We start from the raw sequence: 18,411 nt of genomic DNA, 5'->3' as shown, positions 1-18,411 counted from the left end.
CATCCATGCTCCAGTAAACAACGAAAGTGTTGCCGTAGAAATGGCAGCAAAAGAACAGGGTCTCCGAGTCGCATGCCACCGAGAAGATACTCTAGTTCAATCTCGTCAAAAGAATTCCGGTATGTTACCTACCTTTTATCATTTGACTCTGGTTGATGAATCTAAAGAGACAAGTGACAGAGAAGGACGCAGCCAGGAGGCATTGCTTCCGATAGCTGGAATTCACCCTCCGATGATGGTGCTGCGAGGAAGATCATTAAGTCACCAGCAACCTCACACACAAAGGAGCACCATCCACTACTTCTCGGAGGAATAGAAGCTTCTCCAGTTTTTCGCTTGGAATGCTTGCCACAATACTCTGAGGAACACTCACCTCTCATCCCAATGTAAGTATTTTGAGAGTTGGGCTCACTAGGGTTCTGATATGCGGTAAGTACCACATCTAAAAACAATGCACATGATGCTTAAGCCGGGCAGGAGTGGAGTAACTGCACTGAGAGTGTAGCGTGCTAGAAGCCGCTAGGAACCTTAGGTTGCGAACTTGTAAAAGGGGTAGCTTCGAACGTTCAAAATTTTCATCCTTGTTCTGATGATAATATGAGAATAGATACGCACCGCGTGGTTCTAACTTCTGAGCCCCGGCTCCGAATAACGAAGGATGAAATTGATTATGGACTAGCCATAATCATGAGAGATGGTTAAGTTCAACTCCAACCATGCCACAATGATAACATCTGGGGAATTCGGCATTATGTTCCTGGACTCGACTACCACTCAAGGTCTCGAAGGGCTGGTAGGTTCATGATAGCGAAATGAATTAGATCAAGGCTATCCTTACCTGCTCTCAATAATAATCAATCTTTCCATCACTCACGTACAGGGACTTGATGCTGCCTACCCCAATTTATCTGACTGACGCCCGCACCCGACCTATTTAAATTTCCACATCAGACGGAAGAAGATAGTAAGCTTCGGACGGCTTTGCAGGTGGTTTCGATGCCGAGGAAGTGCGCTAATGTTAACATTTGACCATGAGGCGATTCCATGGCCGTCAGGTTTTCATATCGGCCGTCAGGTTAAAACGATGGCTTGCGTATGAGCGTCTGTTAAGATTTATAAAAGGATCTGTTCTGCTCTTCTAGAGACCGCAGCGATTCCCATTCGCCCGATAGTCACCCCAAAGATGAAGCTCCAACTCTCTGTTTCCGCTGTATTTGTCTCTTCCGTTGCAGCGCGTACCTTTACGGTCTTCAACGGTTGTCCATTCACTGTCTGGTATGTTCATCCTTTCATGAAGAAATGATTGTTCATTGGTCTTTATATTTGGTCTAGGCCTGCCGTGAGTGGCAGTAGCATTTGAAAACCTAGCTTTCGTTTACAGGTATCCTTCTGAACTAGATATTCACCCCTCAAGGGTCTCCGGCTCCGGACCATGCGACTGGATGGGAAGCTCCAGCCTTTACAGCAGTGTCTTTCTTTGTCGCTGACAATTGGACCTCTGGTCGTATCTGGGCTCGTCGCAACTGCGACTTCAGCACCAATCCGGGCCCAAATTCGTGCCTAGATGGTGGCTGCAATGGTGGTCTTGTCTGTGATCCCATTAGCGGTACCGGTGTTCCTCCCGCAACCGTTGCAGAATGGACTCTCAGCGGAGCCGGTGGGCTCGATTCATACGACGGTGAGTCAAAACTCAAGATACGATAACCAAGGTTTTTTTCTTAATTCGTTCCGTTAGTATCGCTCGTTGACGGGTACAACCTTCCCATGAGGATAAACAACAACGTAGGCTGCCCGGTACCCGAATGTCCTGTTGATTTGGGTCCAAATTGCCCCGCACCGCTCATTGGTCCCTTTGATTCTTCTGGATTCCCAGTCGGTTGCAAGTCCGCCTGCGCTGCCAACCTTGATGGAAACCCAAGTACGTTATAGATTATGATAATCCTAACATTACAACTCCTGACCTATTTCTTTCTTCCTTTCTTCTTTCTTACAACTCCACAGCGGATTCAGCTAACTGTTGTAGCGGCTCACACAACGTCCCCGCAACTTGTCCTTCTTCCGGAGTCGCCTTCTACGATTATTTCAAATCCAACTGCCCCAAGTCATACGCTTACGCTTACGATGATGCCACCTCTCTCTTCAGCTGTGCTTCTAACCTCCACGCCGATTATACTGTCACTTTCTGTCCCCCTCCCTAATCGCACGTTGATTCGCTCTCTTGATATAGTCAAAAATCAATTGAAGAGAAGCAGGTTTTGTTTACGTACGAATATGTGACTTTTGAAGCTTCTTCCGTAGACGCAATTTTGAAATTGAATGATAGAAATAGTATCTTGATGTCGTCCTCACCTATTTTTGGATAAACGCTTAAGTCCGAGTCCCATTGAAGTCCGAATCCTCAATCGACTTCTCAGGGTATGACATCGGCATATCTATATCTGATGTTGTGCTTAACAAGGGTCACCGGTCAGTGTCGCCAAATTTTTTAATTATGGACAGGGGCCATCAACATAGAATATAATTGAAAGGAATCCACTCGATGTCCCAGGCGTGGAGAACGTTTCCAACATATTGAACATGCTTTCAAAACTAACAACATATCATTGTTGATTCAGACAGACGACAAATACACATGGAACAAGTAATTTAACAAACAAAACGACGAGACACAGCGAATACGGCAGCCCCACTAGTAAACATAGTACATAGTTATGTGCATTACTGTTCCATGTTATGAACTTGTTCAACAATAGTGATACATTTATAATCAATTTCCCTTCACAGAAGAGAAAGTCATGACTGAGATAGGACGTTTAAAGCTTGGTCCCTAAACCGCGATCTGAGAGCTTCCTCCGCAGCTTGGCCTAAACCAGAAATCATCAGCAAGGATCACAGATTGTAAGAACTGAGTCACTTACATTGACGGCGTCCAGGTAGGCATCCGTGATAACCCAGTGTTCCCTCTTCACATTCTTGACTCCATGAATCGCAATCGCAAGATCCTTGGTCATCACACCATCCTTATCAATAACCTCAACACAAGCGCTCTCCAAGTCCAAACAAAACTGTTTCAAAGGCTCATTCTTATCAAGCTTCGCCCTATGCAACAACCCTCTCGTCCAAGCAAAAATGGATGCAACAGGATTAGTCGACGTCTCATTACCCTTTTGCCATTCCCGATAATGCCTTGTAACTGTTCCATGAGCAGCTTCGGATTCGATGATTTGACCGTCGGGTGTCAAGAGTTCTGAAGTCATCATACCGAGGGAACCGAAACCCTGAGCGAGAATGTCGGATTGGACGTCGCCATCGTAGTTTTTGCAGGCCCAAACGAAACCACCCGAGGATTTAATGGCTTGGGCGACCATGTCGTCGATCAAACGATGTTCGTAATAGATGCCAGCGGCTTCAAATTGAGGTTTGTAGGTTCTACGGAGATATTGAACGTCAATAGCGTGGCATACATATTTATAGAGACGAACTTACGATTCATAGATCTCCTGGAAGATGTCTTTGAAGCGACCATCATATCTCTTCAGGATGGTGTTTTTCGTAGACATGAACTAACGCATACATGAGGCAAAATGTCCTCTACACTTAGATAAATGACATACCAAGGGCATTTTCTTGGAAATGGCCATTTTGAAAGAAGCGTGCGCAAACCCAGTGATGGACTAGAACCCGGGGTTAGTATGCGGTTATTGAGCAACGGTGGAGAGGCATACTTCGTCAGTATTGTACATGCTCATAGCAACACCAGGTCCTTCGAAATCGAACACGTTCATGGAAACTGGTTGAGAGCCATCCTTAGGGGTGAAAACCAGTTGGAGCTTTCCAGGTCCAGGAACAACGTAGTCCGTCGAGCGGTACTGAAGAATTCAGTTGGATGCGCCCACTATATAGAAATTATAGTCATACCTGATCACCGAAAGCATGACGACCAATACAAATAGGCTTCACCCATCCTGGGATGGGTCGGGGAATACGCTGCAGAATGATAGGTTCACGGAAGACAGTTCCTCCGAGGATGTTACGAATCTAGCACTTATGATTAATGCCAGTCCTGAGCAAGGAACAGTGGGACGTACAGTGCCATTTGGACTCTTCCACATCTCCTTCAGTTTGAACTCTTCTACACGGGCCTCATCAGGAGTGATGGTCGCACATTTGACACCAACATTATATTTCTGAATGGCCTTAGCGGCCTCGATAGTAACTTGGTCGTTTGTCTACGAGTTATGGTTGACAACTGCGTGAGAGCGAAAGGATGAGAATAACGCGGACCTTGTCACGGTATTCCAGGCCTAGATCATAGTACTTGAGGTCAAGTTGAAGGTACGGGAGAATGAGCTATATAGTGAAGAGAAAACGAAGATTAATACAGAGCAAAGCGAAATGCTGGAAGGGTATATGACGTGCCTCTTCTCGGATCTTTTTCCAGATGATCCTGGTCATCTCGTCGCCATCCAGCTCCACAACGGGATTCTTCACGACAATCTTTTTAGACATGCCTTGATCTGTGATAGTAGGGAAGAGAAAAAGGAGTCAGCGAATCGTCGCTGAGAGTGTGTGTGGATACAAATACTTAAAAGGAAGGGTAAGGAAGTCAAAAGATGGGATAACGGGGTGCCGCAACGCGGATACGAGTCTCCAGAGTAGGACAAACGCACTCACATCGTCTGGCCGAAGAAGAGAAGCTCCGGAGGCCATTGTTAGAATACGCAGATAGCTGCGAAATTACGCGGAGGTGACGAGTTTGAGCTGGCCGCATTGCTTCCAGTAAACGGTAAAGAAGAGGAGGAAACAAAAACAAAAATTTGGAAACGTGGTCGTAGAATCAAATGTTTTTGTGCGATCCGGAAGCGTGAGTACCGGCAAAAGGTCGTTGCGATCCGGAAGCGAGAGCTCAGAGTACGACTTGTGCTTGACTGTGCTGCATGTCAACTGCATGTGCTGGTTGATATACAATACGTTGATCTGCCGTAATATCTACTCCCAACTCATGTGCTCATCTCATGCCCAACGCTTTATGGACATCTCAGCTGGCAAGGGGCATTAACCTGCAGTAACGGCCTCAAAAGTGGATGGCTTGGCGCTCGTATGGCACGGAGCTTTACCGGGGCAATCATAGAGCTTACCAACCTCCTGAATGCACGGCCAGAGGCTCGATTGTGTCCAACAAGTGATACGGCAAATTTGAGTTTAACCTAATACATATCATGATCATTCTAATAGATAAGAAATTGGGAATATCTAGGCGTTCGAGAGCGTTCGCCGTTCGGACAGAAAATCCCAACATGCGAGATGGCCGATTTTCGGACCCGGGCTTCGTAGGGATTATCGGGGGTCCTAAAACAGAGCACTCCTGTGTACTAATTCCCCGATCATCTATGTACATCATCACTTGGACTACCATCAAACGGCAACGTCACACTTCTGGGCAACTTCTGGGAATAGCATGTGGTATTTGGCATTCGAGGCTTCAAGACAAAGAAAACTTCGGTGTTTTGACGACGCGTCCAAAACCGTGGTCTGGAATTCGGGCTGATGTATATGATATATCGCCTCAGATATTCAGTTACATGCCGTTAATATCCAGCAAACAAAACACAGAAGTGATTCTAGAAAGACCTTCAGAATAAGCTCCACTTAGTAGCAAAGTTAGCGCAATCCTCATTTTCTTGTATTACAACATAAAAGTTCCACAACAATTCCACTCGACAAGAGGTCGAAAGAATCACTACCCACTTGAAAAAAAAGGAAAGGAAACAACAATCAATACAAGATCTTCCTGCTCCCTTCTAACTCAATTGATGCATAGCCACCATCTTCGAAACTTAACACCTGGGAACACATCGCACTAGAACCACTAGAACCATCAATACCACCACGCCCCTCCGTAATCATAATCGACACTGAACCACTACCACTCCCCGATAGCCACATTCATCCCATCCCCATCAACTCCAAAAATTGCCTGCTTACCACTCATTCTCTCGTCAGAGAACTTTCCAACGGTATCACAAGCGGTTGAAGATGCAAACTTCCACGAGTCGTATGATCCGTGATAGGTTGTGGTCTTACCCTTCTCGGAGCGCTGCCTATACTTTTGATACGAGTTAAAGGACCACCCTCATTTCCTCGTACACCCACAGCAGCGTCTCTGGGTCGTCGTGTTTGTTCGAGTTGTTCAGGAATCTCGTCTAGGGTGACCGAACTTATGATACTATATCGTTTCTCTTGCTCAGTGGCTTGATGATTCCTTGTCTTACGAGCGGATCCCACTATGCTCGAAAGATCGCCCATAGCTCGTATACTCGAGCTCTTCACTCCACTATTTGTCCTCCACTCTTTCAGAGCAGTACCAAAATCAATAACATCCCCTGTGTCAGACACTGGCGAGATGGGAGATGCAACCGTCGGTCGAGCATTCAAAGTCGAGACCAACGACTGTGGATGCCTCAATTTAATCGACATGGCTAACGGCGAAAGTTGATTGGACCCAGAATGATCAGTCGTGCCACCATTATCGAAAAAAATATCTGTCGGGTTCGCAGTGGAACGTGGTAGAAGCGGTGGAAGTTGTTGTGATACTAAGCGTCGTCTTTCTCGAGGAGTATTTTTTTGAGGTTTGAATGCAGGTGGTAGCTGTTGTATTTCTTGACCGGACATAAATGAAGATCGAGCCACAGAGACAGCTCTACCCTTCATCTTCTTCTCTTTCGGAATCCTAGTCCTCATAAAGTCTTCAGTATCCGTACTCCATGTTGTAAGAGGCCGCTGACGACGTGAATGCGGAGTCTCATCTCCCATCTGACCAGCAACACCGACAGCTCCAGGAGGGAGATCAGGGAACTTGTCCGCCATTTCCCTCACGGCTTGGAGTGCTTCGTGAATACTACGAATACTATATCCAGACTCTTTTCTTGTACCCCGTTTCTCTCCAGACTCAGATTCTGCCTCAACAGGAGAAACGGCCATCACCGTAACAACACTGCCATCGTCATCCACAATAGATTGCCTTTTCTGCGGAGGGCGAGACAAAGAAGTTGGTGGCAGAGTAGGATACTGAATAGGCACAGACGATAAGTTTGATGGTCGTTGATTAATCGGAAGTGTACTCTTCGCGGGGGCTTTCGGTAAAGGGGGTAGTTTACGTATCGCACCAGGCGGTGCCGCAGCTTCTTCATCCTCATTTCCAGCTAGAGCCATAGCAACATTCTTTCCTGGAATAGGATATAGCACTGCTTTTGCCAACGCCGACTTGCCTCGTTTAAAAGACAGTTTTCTGCGAGGTGTGTCCACTATCTCGGCCTGAGCAGCTGAAAGCCCCGATGCATCGGAAAAGCCAGAAAACCGCCTTGTTGAATTGAGGTGTGCCGCAGTTGTAGAAATGTCCTTGTTTGAACGGACATGACCATGACCACGTGTGGCAGTTGTGCTAGAGGAGGAACCCATAGGATAGTGGCGGGAATACGAGTCATTGGAAATCTCCCCATTGATCTCGGATTCCCCAGTATCACGGTGCGTAGTCGACGCAGGATAAATCGAAACCGTCTCTGGTTTTATGGACGATTCACTACTCGTGCTGAATCTCGACTGTTCTTTCACTGGGGTCTGCAAGAGAGGCTTCTTATTTGCCTTTGGCACATTACCCATCCACCGATTTTTGTTGCTCCCAGCTATATCAACAGGAGGTGACATATTAAAAGCGGAAAGACGAAGATGTAGAGTTGGTGTTCCGCGGTTGTAGTATATCGTCACCCATCTACGAGGGCGCTTTGACATCCGTTTCTCCTTCACGTGAGCGAATTCGGACATGCCAGGAAGTCCATTTTGCAATGATGGCCGGGGACTGGCATCGGGAAGGTCGACGTTTTGGCCAGCGGTTGCAGGTGATGGAGGGGTACGAGCTACTTTAGAACTCTCCATATCTGGGAGACCGCCGGTAGCATAGGGGTGCGGGTGAAGGGTGTAAGCGAAATCTTGGGAGCTGACAAGGGGTGCACGTGGACGCGCATGAAATGCGGTGGCCGTAGGTGATAGTTGACGAAATGTACTGAGACGGGGGTTTGAGATGAGTTCACGCAGCTTGGACCGCCTGAAATTTCGATCGACGGTGTTAGACTTTTCAAGCTCGTTACGTATTCTACCGAAGTCTTCCACCTCATCAATACTGAAAAGCAAGGATGAGGGCAAGTAGCAAAGCTTGTATAAAAAGGTGGACGTACCCTTTGGCAACACCAATGCATAACAGTGCCATAGAAAACAATCTCAAGACCCTTCGCACATAGGCGATTGCAATCCCGTAGAAGACGAAACCAACAAGCGTCTCAATGGCGCCGAGAATGATACCGCCATTCATCCAACCAATTCCCTTGAACATTACAGCAGCGTCTTTGGAAGTTGTCTCGATGCTGCGCTGGGTGAGGACGGCTCGAATGAGACGGCAGAATGCAAAACAGAAACACGAGGCTTGGAAAAGAGCAAGAAGAGCGAGGGTGAGGGAAGTAAAGAATATCCAGATAACGAAACTTTCGGGCTGCTTTGCGAAAGTGGTGATGACGTGGACTGGACCTTGCTCTACACAAATAAGAAGCGGTGGTGAGCTCACACGTACAGTTGAATGGAAAGGACGTACCATAAGAGATCCCGACAAAAGAAGCAATCGTGTTCACGGTAATCACGGCGGGGATGAGCATAAAGAGGAGTAAACGGGCAATGCGTTGAACTCTTGTAGGGGCGATGGGTAGACATTCGGTACGAACCCAAGCATAGAGAAACGACATCAAAAGTAAGAGCGGTGTAAACGAAAGTGCACCTAGAGCATTTTGTCATCAACAACTGTAATAGGAATCGCAAGAATGATGAAGCCCACCGATGGCTTTGTCGATTGCTTTGAAATGTGAAATGTTGGACCGCACAGCGGGAATTCTGAAAGCGAGAACTTCAAGAAGGGCAAGAAGGAAGTCAAGAAAGCCTTCTGCAACCAAGAATAGATGTCGCCTGGAAGCAATGACAAAGGTCAGTAGTGAAAATATGATAAAAACCGCCACTCACCGACCCGACCGCCGATTGGTGAAAAGCAAAGAAGATGTGAAGATGACCTCAAGTGCGACGGGTATGATGAGCGGCGTATGGTAATCCTGCTTCCCATGCGTGGAATAATAACACCTAAGATTGGAAGCCAGGGAGATGCAGGAATCACTGGGGCGAAGGACAGCACTGCCGGCGACGGATAGTATCAGGGATGTCGTTGACGGCGTTGGCACCAATGTTGTTGACATTTAACTTGGATTCACGACAGGTGTTGTCCGCCAGGGAGCATCGCAGGTCGAAGGGTTACAGGAGGAAAGAACGATGAAGATAAAGGAACGGAAAGCAGACTGGCTGCAAAGACCAGAGAAACACGCCGAAGGTGTGCCTGGCGAAAGAAAAGGGATCAGCGAAGACGAAGAGAGAGAGAAAGAAAAACGGAAAGCGGTTGGACCAGCCAACGAAAAGAGGAAGTCGCGGTTGCTAGCCTGGGTGCAGTCTGTTCTATCATTCCGTTGCCTTCCATCCCGGAAAAGGGGCAGGTACAGCGAACATATGGATGATGTAATACACATCTTGTCTCCTCAATTTGATCATGGTCGTATGTTTTTTTTTATACATGCAGCAACCAGACCACAACTCACCATGCAGCACAGCGAATATCTGTCCTACAACATGCCCCAGAACAGCATCTTCCTACCCGCCCAGGAGATCCAACTCCTCAGTCTCGAAATCTCAACCCACTAATGCACCCCTTCGCCCGGGCACGAGAAAGAACACGAGCACTAAACGCCGCTAAAATGGACAGAATATTTGCAAAGCCTTTCGTTGCGGCTCTAGAAGGCCATGTCGATGCAATAGAAACAATGTCCAAACAACCTGATTCCATGGTCAACATCGCTAGTGGAAGCTGGGGCGGTGGTGCGTTTACTACCAACATTATCCATCGTCTTCTAACCACCGCGCTCAGACGTTATCCTACATAATCTGACTACGAGGCAAATAACGAAGAGGATCCCTCAGGCGCACAAAGGCAAAGTGTCCGGTCTGTGTCACGCCTCTGAAGATCGACTATTGAGCTGCGGAGTCGACCGAACTGTCAAACTATGGTCTGTTGGCAACAGCAACGGCGAAGGGTCTTCGGTGCGTTCTGATATAACAGCACCACTCTTTTGTGTGCTAATTTTGCCATGGTTTCTACCTCGACTTGATCGGCGTACCAACGCGCCATTCATCCCCGTCACTTCATCCTTCTACGCACCTCGTATGGCAGACACAACCCCTAAACATCTTTCCTGGAAAAGCTGCTTTCAAGTGAGGATGCTTGACATGAACTTTTTCGATTTTTGATCTCATTCACTATCCCATCAGCGCAATTGACCATCATCGGTCAGACCGTTTATTCGCAACCGCCTCAAACACTGTCCAAATATGGGATGAAACCAAGTGCGTTTTCATTTCTAGATCCATCACCAGACTTACCCACACATCTATCCGTTTCTGATCCTTGATTGCTTCAAACCATTCTCTTGCCAACCGCTACCATCATTATCTTTTCAAGAACTTCACCCATATCAAACCTCACTTTTCCCACCTCCATTGAAACCATCACCGCCCTCAAATTCAACCTCGCTGAATCCTCAGTTCTCGCATCATGCGGTTCCGATCGTACATTCACCTTGTATGATATTCGTACATCTAAAGCCGAACGTCGAGTCATCATGAAATTCCAAGCTACATCCCTCTCATGGTCGCCTACCCTCCCAACGTTACTTCTTTTGGCATCAGAAGATCACAATCTATATACGTTCGACGTCAGGCACCTCGATCGCCCAACACAGATATATAAGGCGCATGTAGATGCTGTCACAAGTTGTGAATGGAGTCCGACGGGTATGGAATTCGTCAGTGGTGGCTGGGATAAGACTGTTCGAATCTGGCAATTTAAAGATGGGAAAGGTGCACAAAAACCAGAGGTATATCATACCAAACGGATGCAAAGGTAAGCATCTCAAACTTATCTCCATCATGTTAATCTTTTGTTCTGATCACGCCGCTTTACATCATCATCAAGAGTAACATCAACTCTATTCTCTGGTGACGCGCGATTTGTAATGTCGGGCTCAGAAGATGGAAATGTTCGAGTATGGAAAGCTAAAGCTTCCGAAAAACTAGGTGTCATCACCGCTCGAGAACGTGGCGCAATCGAGTATCGCAACAAACTCAAAGAAAGATGGTCGGTCGATAGCGAAGTCGCTAGAATATCTCGGTACGATTCTCCCCTCCCACCTCCCTTCAATATTGATTTTTTAATGCACGACGAAACAGGTCTCGCCATATACCGAAATCGGTTAGGTCAACGGATAAACTCAATCATACCATGTTGGAAGCGGCAAGAGTTAAGGAAGAGAGAAGGAGAAAACACACGAGAGTTGGGGAATCGAAACCGAAAGCGGAAAAAAAGAAATTCGTGGTCGCCGAACAGGCATAATGACACCTCTGTCCCCACGAATATCAACACTAGGACCGAATTCGTTCAGACATATCTCAGAAATAGCTTACATTCTGAAGGTCTGGCTGTCGAAGAAATGACAGGTCGGTCGCCATTGTTCTTGAATGGGACTTGGGTCCTTGGACCAGGCGCATCATGTTCTTTTGTCTTTGCGTTGTGAGGCCAAAAATGCCAGCAACATACAATCCCTGGGTTCCTCCAAGTCAATTACACACGTCACTTATACATTCTGGTTGTGAAAATCTCCTTGGTGCAAATCCTTTCTCTTTTGTTTTCCGGCGCAGGAACATAACCACCATCATCACCATAGGCAAAACTTGTCGCTGTATCCTGAGAAACTGTGGAAATCTTTGAGATCTGCACCTTATTGAATGCGGTACAACCGTAAGGACCAGAGGTAGTGAAGCTTTGTAAGAGTCAAATGTCACCATGGTTTACATGTAAAGATGGCCACAAAAGCGCGAAATCTTTGCCAGACGATCGGTGTTCATAGTGACTCCGTCCCGCAATCGATCTGATCGTCGACACGGAACGTTGCTCGCAAAAAACGATTTTGATATTTCAGTCGATGCGGAGAGTAAACAAAGATTTGGAGGGCCGAGCTGGGTTAATCCGAACCTCGATGCTGCAAAATATTAGGCAAGGTGGACATTCTCCCCTCACGAATTTCAATAGTCCCTGTCTCTCAATCGCCGGTAGTCCGATTGTGCAAACCAAAAATTGTTCGAAGCCAGCTTGTTGCGGCATTTCTTTGTAAGTTATCAATTTCATCTTCCATTTTTACGACATCAGTCGCCTGACTAAAGCCGAGGCCACTTGAGGCGATATTTTCGCGATCGAGATAACAGATGGTGGCACAACGTATGTGCTCATACAATTAAGGCGGAAACAGGCTGGCAGGCACAAACTCACCCTCAATGGGCCACTTATGAATCATCATTGTACCTGGCTTTCCGAGATCTCCGCCAGATTTCCGCGAATTACGGGATACGGTTCTGGGGAAACTCAACCACATTGTCGTTATTTTTCAAAATCTTGTCCAATTAGAAATAGTACAAAGCAACGGTTGCAGTTCCATTTACCTTAGTACACGCTTCGCTCTGGTCTACTTGGCGCATCTGCCATCTTGATCTGGAGGCTAAAACCGCGCACGGGGCTAGCAGTCAATGACAAGAAGGCGTTGGGATCATGTTCTGTAGGATTCGAAAGCTTCTAGCATACATAGCGAAATGCGAGAAGGTCCTTGATATGTCGAGTATCGAAACATGTAAACATGTTACGCGTGACCGTCGAACGCAAATAACGCGTTCAAACCTGACTCAAACCCTATCATCATTTAACATTTCGGTGACCTGGGGACGCCTGGGATCTGTCGTACTCTTGATGTATTCCGATCTTTCGAGCATTTCTCCATGGGAAAACTCTATATAGCCTTTTCGGTGGGAACTAGCGGTCAAATGAACACAAATCTAGTATCTGCAGATTGACACTCACGCGTCTGGCCATCCCAAATTTGTCCTCACACACCAATACTCAACTCTCGCTGATGGGTTCAGCCGACTATGCTGGCCCTTTCTCTCAGCCCGACTTCATGCAACCATCTCTGAACCATGTAGAAGTCGCGGCGATGATGCTCCCCAAACGTATGATGGGAATTAAACACATGTTGCGCCCTGCTTGCAAATATCTCCCCATGCCCATATCGATGGGGTGGCAGGACAGCCCAGCTGATGACGATTATCCACAAGGTCTCCTTATACATGGATTGCAGCTCACCGATGTTGATTCCGGTGCCACTCGCGCCGTGGTTGCGCCATGGATGCATGCACTGTACCGCATGACGTATGAAAATCAGCCAAGCGGTGTAACCGAGGTCAAGTTGGAGGATGCCCAGTTTGCGGGATCCTTCAGTTGGCAGCATAAAGCTGTTCTCGGCGTCCTCTACTTTCAATGCTTCCTCGGGCTTCTAGCTTTTGCCCGCCGTCAACGACGTGAAGGGACTCTCATCCTTCTCGGTATCCTTTTGCAAATGGCAGAAGGTTACTATGCTTGGAAATATCCCACCCACAGGCCCCCGCGCGCTGTCGCGAAGGCTAGGTACTACGTATTACACAAGGGCATGACTTCCAGCCACTTCCTTCTGATATCCCACCGGCCTCAACACATATCAAATGTCGAAAAGCCTTATACCAACCTCGAGGATGTCGCAGTACCATTATCAATGCTACGCAAAGGATATCGTCGAATTCAAGAAGCATGTTTTCGTAAGCTGCTTCAAATTGCGAACATGGGCCTCAAATTAGGAGCCGTCATATCGACTACGAATAGTCTTATTGTTCCATTCACTCTTTTCATTGGTACCATTGCATCAGAAATCATCATATCCCTCCATACGCCTTTGCCCAAATATTCTGAATTGGAGCCACTACAGACGGCGGATTCCAGTCGCTCAAGTATCCTGGATATGCTTGTTGCTATCAGCCAGAAAACGGGATGCAATTCGGTGGGATTTGTGGAATCCATTCTTCCCGACCCAGCAGGAAATCACGTCGATTACGAATGGATAGAAAAAGTCCTGCGATCAAAGGGTGCTCTGTTCTCAGGCGTTCACCCTACGCATCAGACAGCTACCACCGTATTCGCCACAGCACTACGGAGGGCAACCAATCCGGTATGTGTCATTTTCGAGACAATGGTCCTTTCAAAAGCCGCTGAGCATATGGGTTTTAGAGGTCTTAACACTCAGCACTCAACATTGATCTATTTATTCGTTAGCTCCTCCATTTGATTACGTTCATCGAAAAGCTCATGAATTCATATCCGTTTCTTCCCTGCTGGTGGCTTCCTTAAGGTCTCAACCCTCCTTTTCCCTTCTGTTATCATGTTAGGAATTCGCTACTACTAGGACATTTGCCTACTAAGACAAGCTCACTCACCTGTCATTCTGCTTTGAACAACGAGTAGGAATAGGGCCTGAGGCAAATCCCAATGTATCAAGGTCTACAGTCGTATCCGATCATTTCGCGACCCTTAAAGTTCTCGTTTGCTCGGAGTCTAGATTTTCTTGACATAGCAACAATAGGACTGAATCAGTGAATCTATCTCTGCATTAGATGACATATTTTTAGAAAGGGTACCCGAAACGGGGCGACGTATATGAAAATCCCGATGTTTCACTACAAACACGTAAAACCTTGAGCTGATTTTCTAAGCACCGAAGTAGAAGGATCTCCTGGACCAGATAGGTTGATGCCATGATTCTTTCACGCTAAAGGTATGTCATGATGTTCATTGCAATAGAAAAGAAAATTTCATACCCCGCATCGATGATGCTTGGTTTCAAGTAGAAGGACAGGGTAAGGAAAATATGATATTCTGAATTTGATATTGGCTAGTCTCCTGAGGATCCTATCCTCCGTGCATCACTATGCTAAGTCTTGAGTCAACCAGGCCCTAGTCATCAGCTATCGGACTCCTGGAGAACGTAGCAGCGGACTCAAGTCTGAATACCATCAACCGACTGCGTGCCACCCACTGTTCAGGCCCAAATTACGGCTAAATAATTCTCAGTGGCAAATTAACGGCAGCGTTAAGCGCTGGTATCATGTGAGCTTTACTGGCATTTGTTTGACTTACCATTTTGATTGAGTGATCCTTCGGTTTTGACACGGAACATATGGCAGGCCTGGCACTTCGAGTCTGTGACCCCTACAGCTCCGCCTTTCGCCCATCCCACAGCTTGCCCAGCCCCCATAGCCCACTGCCGCTTTTATTTGAAGTCCCATCCCGTGTTCTGGCTTCAAGTTCTTCGCACATTGTTCGTTTTTCCGACGCCAGGGTATATTTGGGACCTTGGGTACATGCCAATCAACAACGGAAAAATAGATCGTCTTTCTCGGCTGACCCTTGTACTATCTTTGATGAGGCCGTCTCTCCAACGTCTCTCCTTGATCTGTCTGCCGACACATTGGCCGATAACCATACATCTCGTAACAAGCAATGGGAACAGCTACTGTTATCGGCATTGTCATGTCAATTTACCAACCCCATCTGAAGGCATGAATACGTTTCACGGTCCTGAAAAGATCCCGAAGCCATCAAACCTAATCGCGCTGTCATAGAAAGCCAGGTGCGATTATTCTGAAGTATGGGTTATGAGCATTCTATTTCAGCACATACATAAGGCACCTCAATGTACTTCCCGTCGTCTCATTTCTTCTCGTCAGTGTAGCCCAGCCACTGAAGGTAACTTCTTAGCCGCTTCTTTCCAATATGTTAAGATATTGAACTTGCTTTCCAGACTCACGCTTGCTGAATGCCATCGGAGAAAATCCCCAGCCTTGCTGAATCCTGGCATATATTCACAAAGCATGTGAAAGTCAAGCGTCTCTTTCGGGAAGATGACGGCGTGAAAGGTCCTCTGTGGTTCGGCAATAAACCCACGAGTTCCCTTCATATCTTCGCCAACGCCCTTCGTCTGTTCTTTGCCATAGTCCTCAATCCTATCTATGTCCTCATCCCTCATACGTCGAGATCTTTCGAATCTGACCTCATGAAACGGCTTTTGTGGTCAATTGAATGGGCTAAAACTCCGGACGCGGTTTTATTGGAATCTCCCAGTTCTTTGATCGGTGAGGAAGGCAAAATCAAAGTTGCCTCCATGGGAGAGTACGCGGTTACAGGTAATAAACCTAGGTGGCTATTGGAGGTGGAATTTCGTGGGACGCAGATTGTATCTCAGAGGCAGGTGAGATACGAATGGGAGAGAGGGAAGGGAGATGTTTCGACGCCGAAAGGCTCTCCGAATGGCAACTCCTTACGAAAGCGGATTCAGCAGTCAGGCTATACAGCAATCAGCTACTCCATGCGAAGTGCAGAAGAACTCTTCCTCGAATCAAATTGTTCTCTTGACCCACAACCGGACATTCAACCAGGTGGTAACCGGAAGTACAGTCTTCGAAACCGCCAGATAATTTCGCAAACTCTACTCGATGAATACGCCCGCGCTAGGAAGACTGTTGACGACAAACAAGATGGTTTCGAATTCATCTGGTTGGATGAATTTTGCCTCTCTGATGATGCAATTCAGGTCGAACAGGAAATCGGAAGTCACAGAGATACTGAAGTCGGACAATTGGCAGATATTTTCCGGGGAGCCAGGCGTGTGGTAGTCTTCTGCCACGTCGAAGACTGTAACCATACTGGCATTAATTGCCCTTGGGCAAATCGGTTGTTCACGATGGGCGAGATTCTATATACTCCTCAGGTGCTCCAGATGACGAGGACAAAGGAGTTCAACGATCAGAAGAGACTTTCCAGCTACATTACAACCATACCTGGTTCCGAATTCCGCTCCGACATGCAAGCCTGCGCTGCGGAAGCGAAGCATTGGCATTTATACAACATCATGCAACACGCAACGAACTCTGGTGCAGTTACCTGGCAATCTGCTATCCATTCTCTTGTTGTCGAGGCCATCCGCAGAGATGAAGCCGACAACTTCCACGCTCACAAATTCCTTGGGAAAGCTCTGAACGGACTTTTACCTCGGAGATCCCAACTCGAGGACTTGCGAGGCATCAATGGTTGGGCAGACCTTGCGTGGTTGTTGGAGTTGAACCAAGGATACTACAACGCTGCTCTCCTCGCTGCTGTATGTAAACTTGCCGACGACGATGTTGATGACTACAGGTGGTGGGGAAAGCCTATCTCGCCGAGAGAAGGGACGGAGCGTCTTGAGGCACTAGTCCATGCTATTCCCGTCACATTTCGCAGAACTCTTGATCACCCCCCGGAGCCCATCCTCTCCATCGTCGGCCCCAAATCCGTGACCCTCTCTCACTGGCTACGGCGCGACTCCGCTGGCTTATATCGGAACCCCGAGATGAGAAGTCTCAAGCGATGGTCCCTCGGGATCTATTTCGTGCTCCTTATCATCTTCATCGCCGTTACAGCTGGTGGATACCCCATGGTCGGAGGACCTTTGTTATATGTTGTAACCCTTACTTTCACTGTCTTCGAACTACTCGTCGGAACAGTGTTTGTGGAGAAGGACCTCTGGGTTGTGATTGAAGATCACACTACCGCAGGTCGCGACGTGTATCGTTGGTTGCGATCACAGGATCCAACGTATGACGAAGCCGTCGAATGGGGCGCTCGTCAGTTGATTCCGGAGTGGGACGTCCCACATGCTAGTCCTAGCCCACCAGGAGTTCCCCCCCGTCCTTATGCCGCTACTCTCATCGACCTTCGGACTGGCGTGTTGACCAAGGCTGCTGTGACGAAACGGCCAAATGGTATGGTCGCGTTGGCTGTACATGGAAGCGGCATTACATGCATGCTTCTGGACAGGAACGAAAATGAGGTCAAGTCGACGACGGCAGTCAAAGTAGGAATGGCGAATCTACCCCCGTTCGTGTTAGCTCAGGCTGAAGAGGCTGGCACTGTCTACGTTAGCAGCCGTGCGGAAGCACCTGGCCGTGAGGATGGGCTATTTTCCGAACTTGTCACCACTGTCTGGGGTGATAAGGACCCCGCATGTTAATGAAGTGGGACCACAGGTTTTCAGACCCGTAGATTACCATCTTTTTCTCTTTTTTCGCTCCTTACTCCCTACAAGTAATATTACTAAACTTTTGTCGTTCCTTTTCGTTTCGTGTGGTTTACGCTCTTTCGGTTAACACTACTAATAAAATGGATTCATGGGTTTTGATGTGCGTTCACTATCTATCTTTAGTTTATTGCAGAAAATACCAGTTCGTGACTTATTAGTGAGGAGGTAAACACTAAGAATCATTTGACGATCATCCCGCGCAATAAACGCCAGTGGGGTACAGCTACTTCATCTATCCTTGAAGTAGCTG

The 18,411-nt window shown here is 47.3% G+C and overlaps 6 protein-coding genes across 6 annotated transcripts; 4 read left to right on the top strand and 2 right to left on the bottom strand.

Moving 5' to 3' along the window:
* Nucleotides 1–1,105: 1,105 nt before the first annotated feature.
* AGABI2DRAFT_226703 (hypothetical protein) lies at nt 1,106–2,379 on the top strand. Its single transcript, XM_006455219.1, has 5 exons — nt 1,106–1,275; nt 1,333–1,339; nt 1,399–1,678; nt 1,736–1,918; nt 2,002–2,379. Exons 1-5 carry the CDS (start codon nt 1,184–1,186, stop codon nt 2,196–2,198), a joined length of 759 nt encoding a protein of 252 aa, XP_006455282.1. The 5' UTR covers nt 1,106–1,183; the 3' UTR covers nt 2,199–2,379.
* A 214-nt stretch (nt 2,380–2,593) lies between these two features.
* Nucleotides 2,594–4,954, bottom strand: AGABI2DRAFT_138513 (hypothetical protein). Its single transcript, XM_006455218.1, has 10 exons — nt 4,675–4,954; nt 4,420–4,517; nt 4,285–4,350; nt 4,089–4,229; nt 3,919–4,038; nt 3,726–3,869; nt 3,615–3,674; nt 3,487–3,563; nt 2,919–3,429; nt 2,594–2,864 (listed from the first exon to the last, which is right to left on the bottom strand). Exons 2-10 carry the CDS (start codon nt 4,507–4,509, stop codon nt 2,814–2,816), a joined length of 1,260 nt encoding a protein of 419 aa, XP_006455281.1. The 5' UTR covers nt 4,510–4,517; nt 4,675–4,954; the 3' UTR covers nt 2,594–2,813.
* A 1,034-nt stretch (nt 4,955–5,988) lies between these two features.
* Nucleotides 5,989–9,287, bottom strand: AGABI2DRAFT_121212 (hypothetical protein; the record flags this gene model as incomplete). Its single annotated transcript, XM_006455217.1, has 5 exons — nt 5,989–8,176; nt 8,232–8,583; nt 8,642–8,821; nt 8,879–9,006; nt 9,061–9,287. The coding sequence occupies 5 exons, from the start codon at nt 9,285–9,287 to the stop codon at nt 5,989–5,991; spliced, it is 3,075 nt and encodes a 1,024-aa protein (XP_006455280.1).
* Nucleotides 9,288–9,623: 336 nt separating this feature from the next.
* AGABI2DRAFT_209696 (hypothetical protein) lies at nt 9,624–11,786 on the top strand. The gene is made up of 8 exons (XM_006455216.1): nt 9,624–9,637; nt 9,693–9,957; nt 10,007–10,179; nt 10,310–10,350; nt 10,408–10,482; nt 10,598–11,038; nt 11,111–11,305; nt 11,365–11,786. The coding sequence occupies exons 1-8, from the start codon at nt 9,632–9,634 to the stop codon at nt 11,525–11,527; spliced, it is 1,359 nt and encodes a 452-aa protein (XP_006455279.1). The 5' UTR covers nt 9,624–9,631; the 3' UTR covers nt 11,528–11,786.
* Nucleotides 11,787–13,863: 2,077 nt separating this feature from the next.
* AGABI2DRAFT_194910 (hypothetical protein) lies at nt 13,864–14,606 on the top strand (the record flags this gene model as incomplete). Its single annotated transcript, XM_006455215.1, has 2 exons — nt 13,864–14,219; nt 14,279–14,606. A coding segment is annotated over one exon (252 nt), but the record flags the coding sequence as incomplete, so codon positions are not given.
* A 1,242-nt stretch (nt 14,607–15,848) lies between these two features.
* On the top strand, nt 15,849–18,314 carry AGABI2DRAFT_138510 (hypothetical protein). Its single transcript, XM_006455214.1, has one exon. It carries the CDS (start codon nt 16,209–16,211, stop codon nt 18,090–18,092), a length of 1,884 nt encoding a protein of 627 aa, XP_006455277.1. The 5' UTR covers nt 15,849–16,208; the 3' UTR covers nt 18,093–18,314.
* The last annotated feature ends 97 nt before the right edge of the window (nt 18,315–18,411 follow it).

The sequence above is a fragment of the Agaricus bisporus genome (genome assembly GCF_000300575.1).
Source record: "Agaricus bisporus var. bisporus H97 unplaced genomic scaffold AGABI2scaffold_10, whole genome shotgun sequence".
Classification (NCBI taxonomy): Eukaryota; Fungi; Basidiomycota; class Agaricomycetes; order Agaricales; family Agaricaceae; genus Agaricus; species Agaricus bisporus.
The sequence above is the reverse complement of the archived record's forward strand: the minus strand, read 5'-3'. Positions and strand labels throughout refer to the sequence as shown.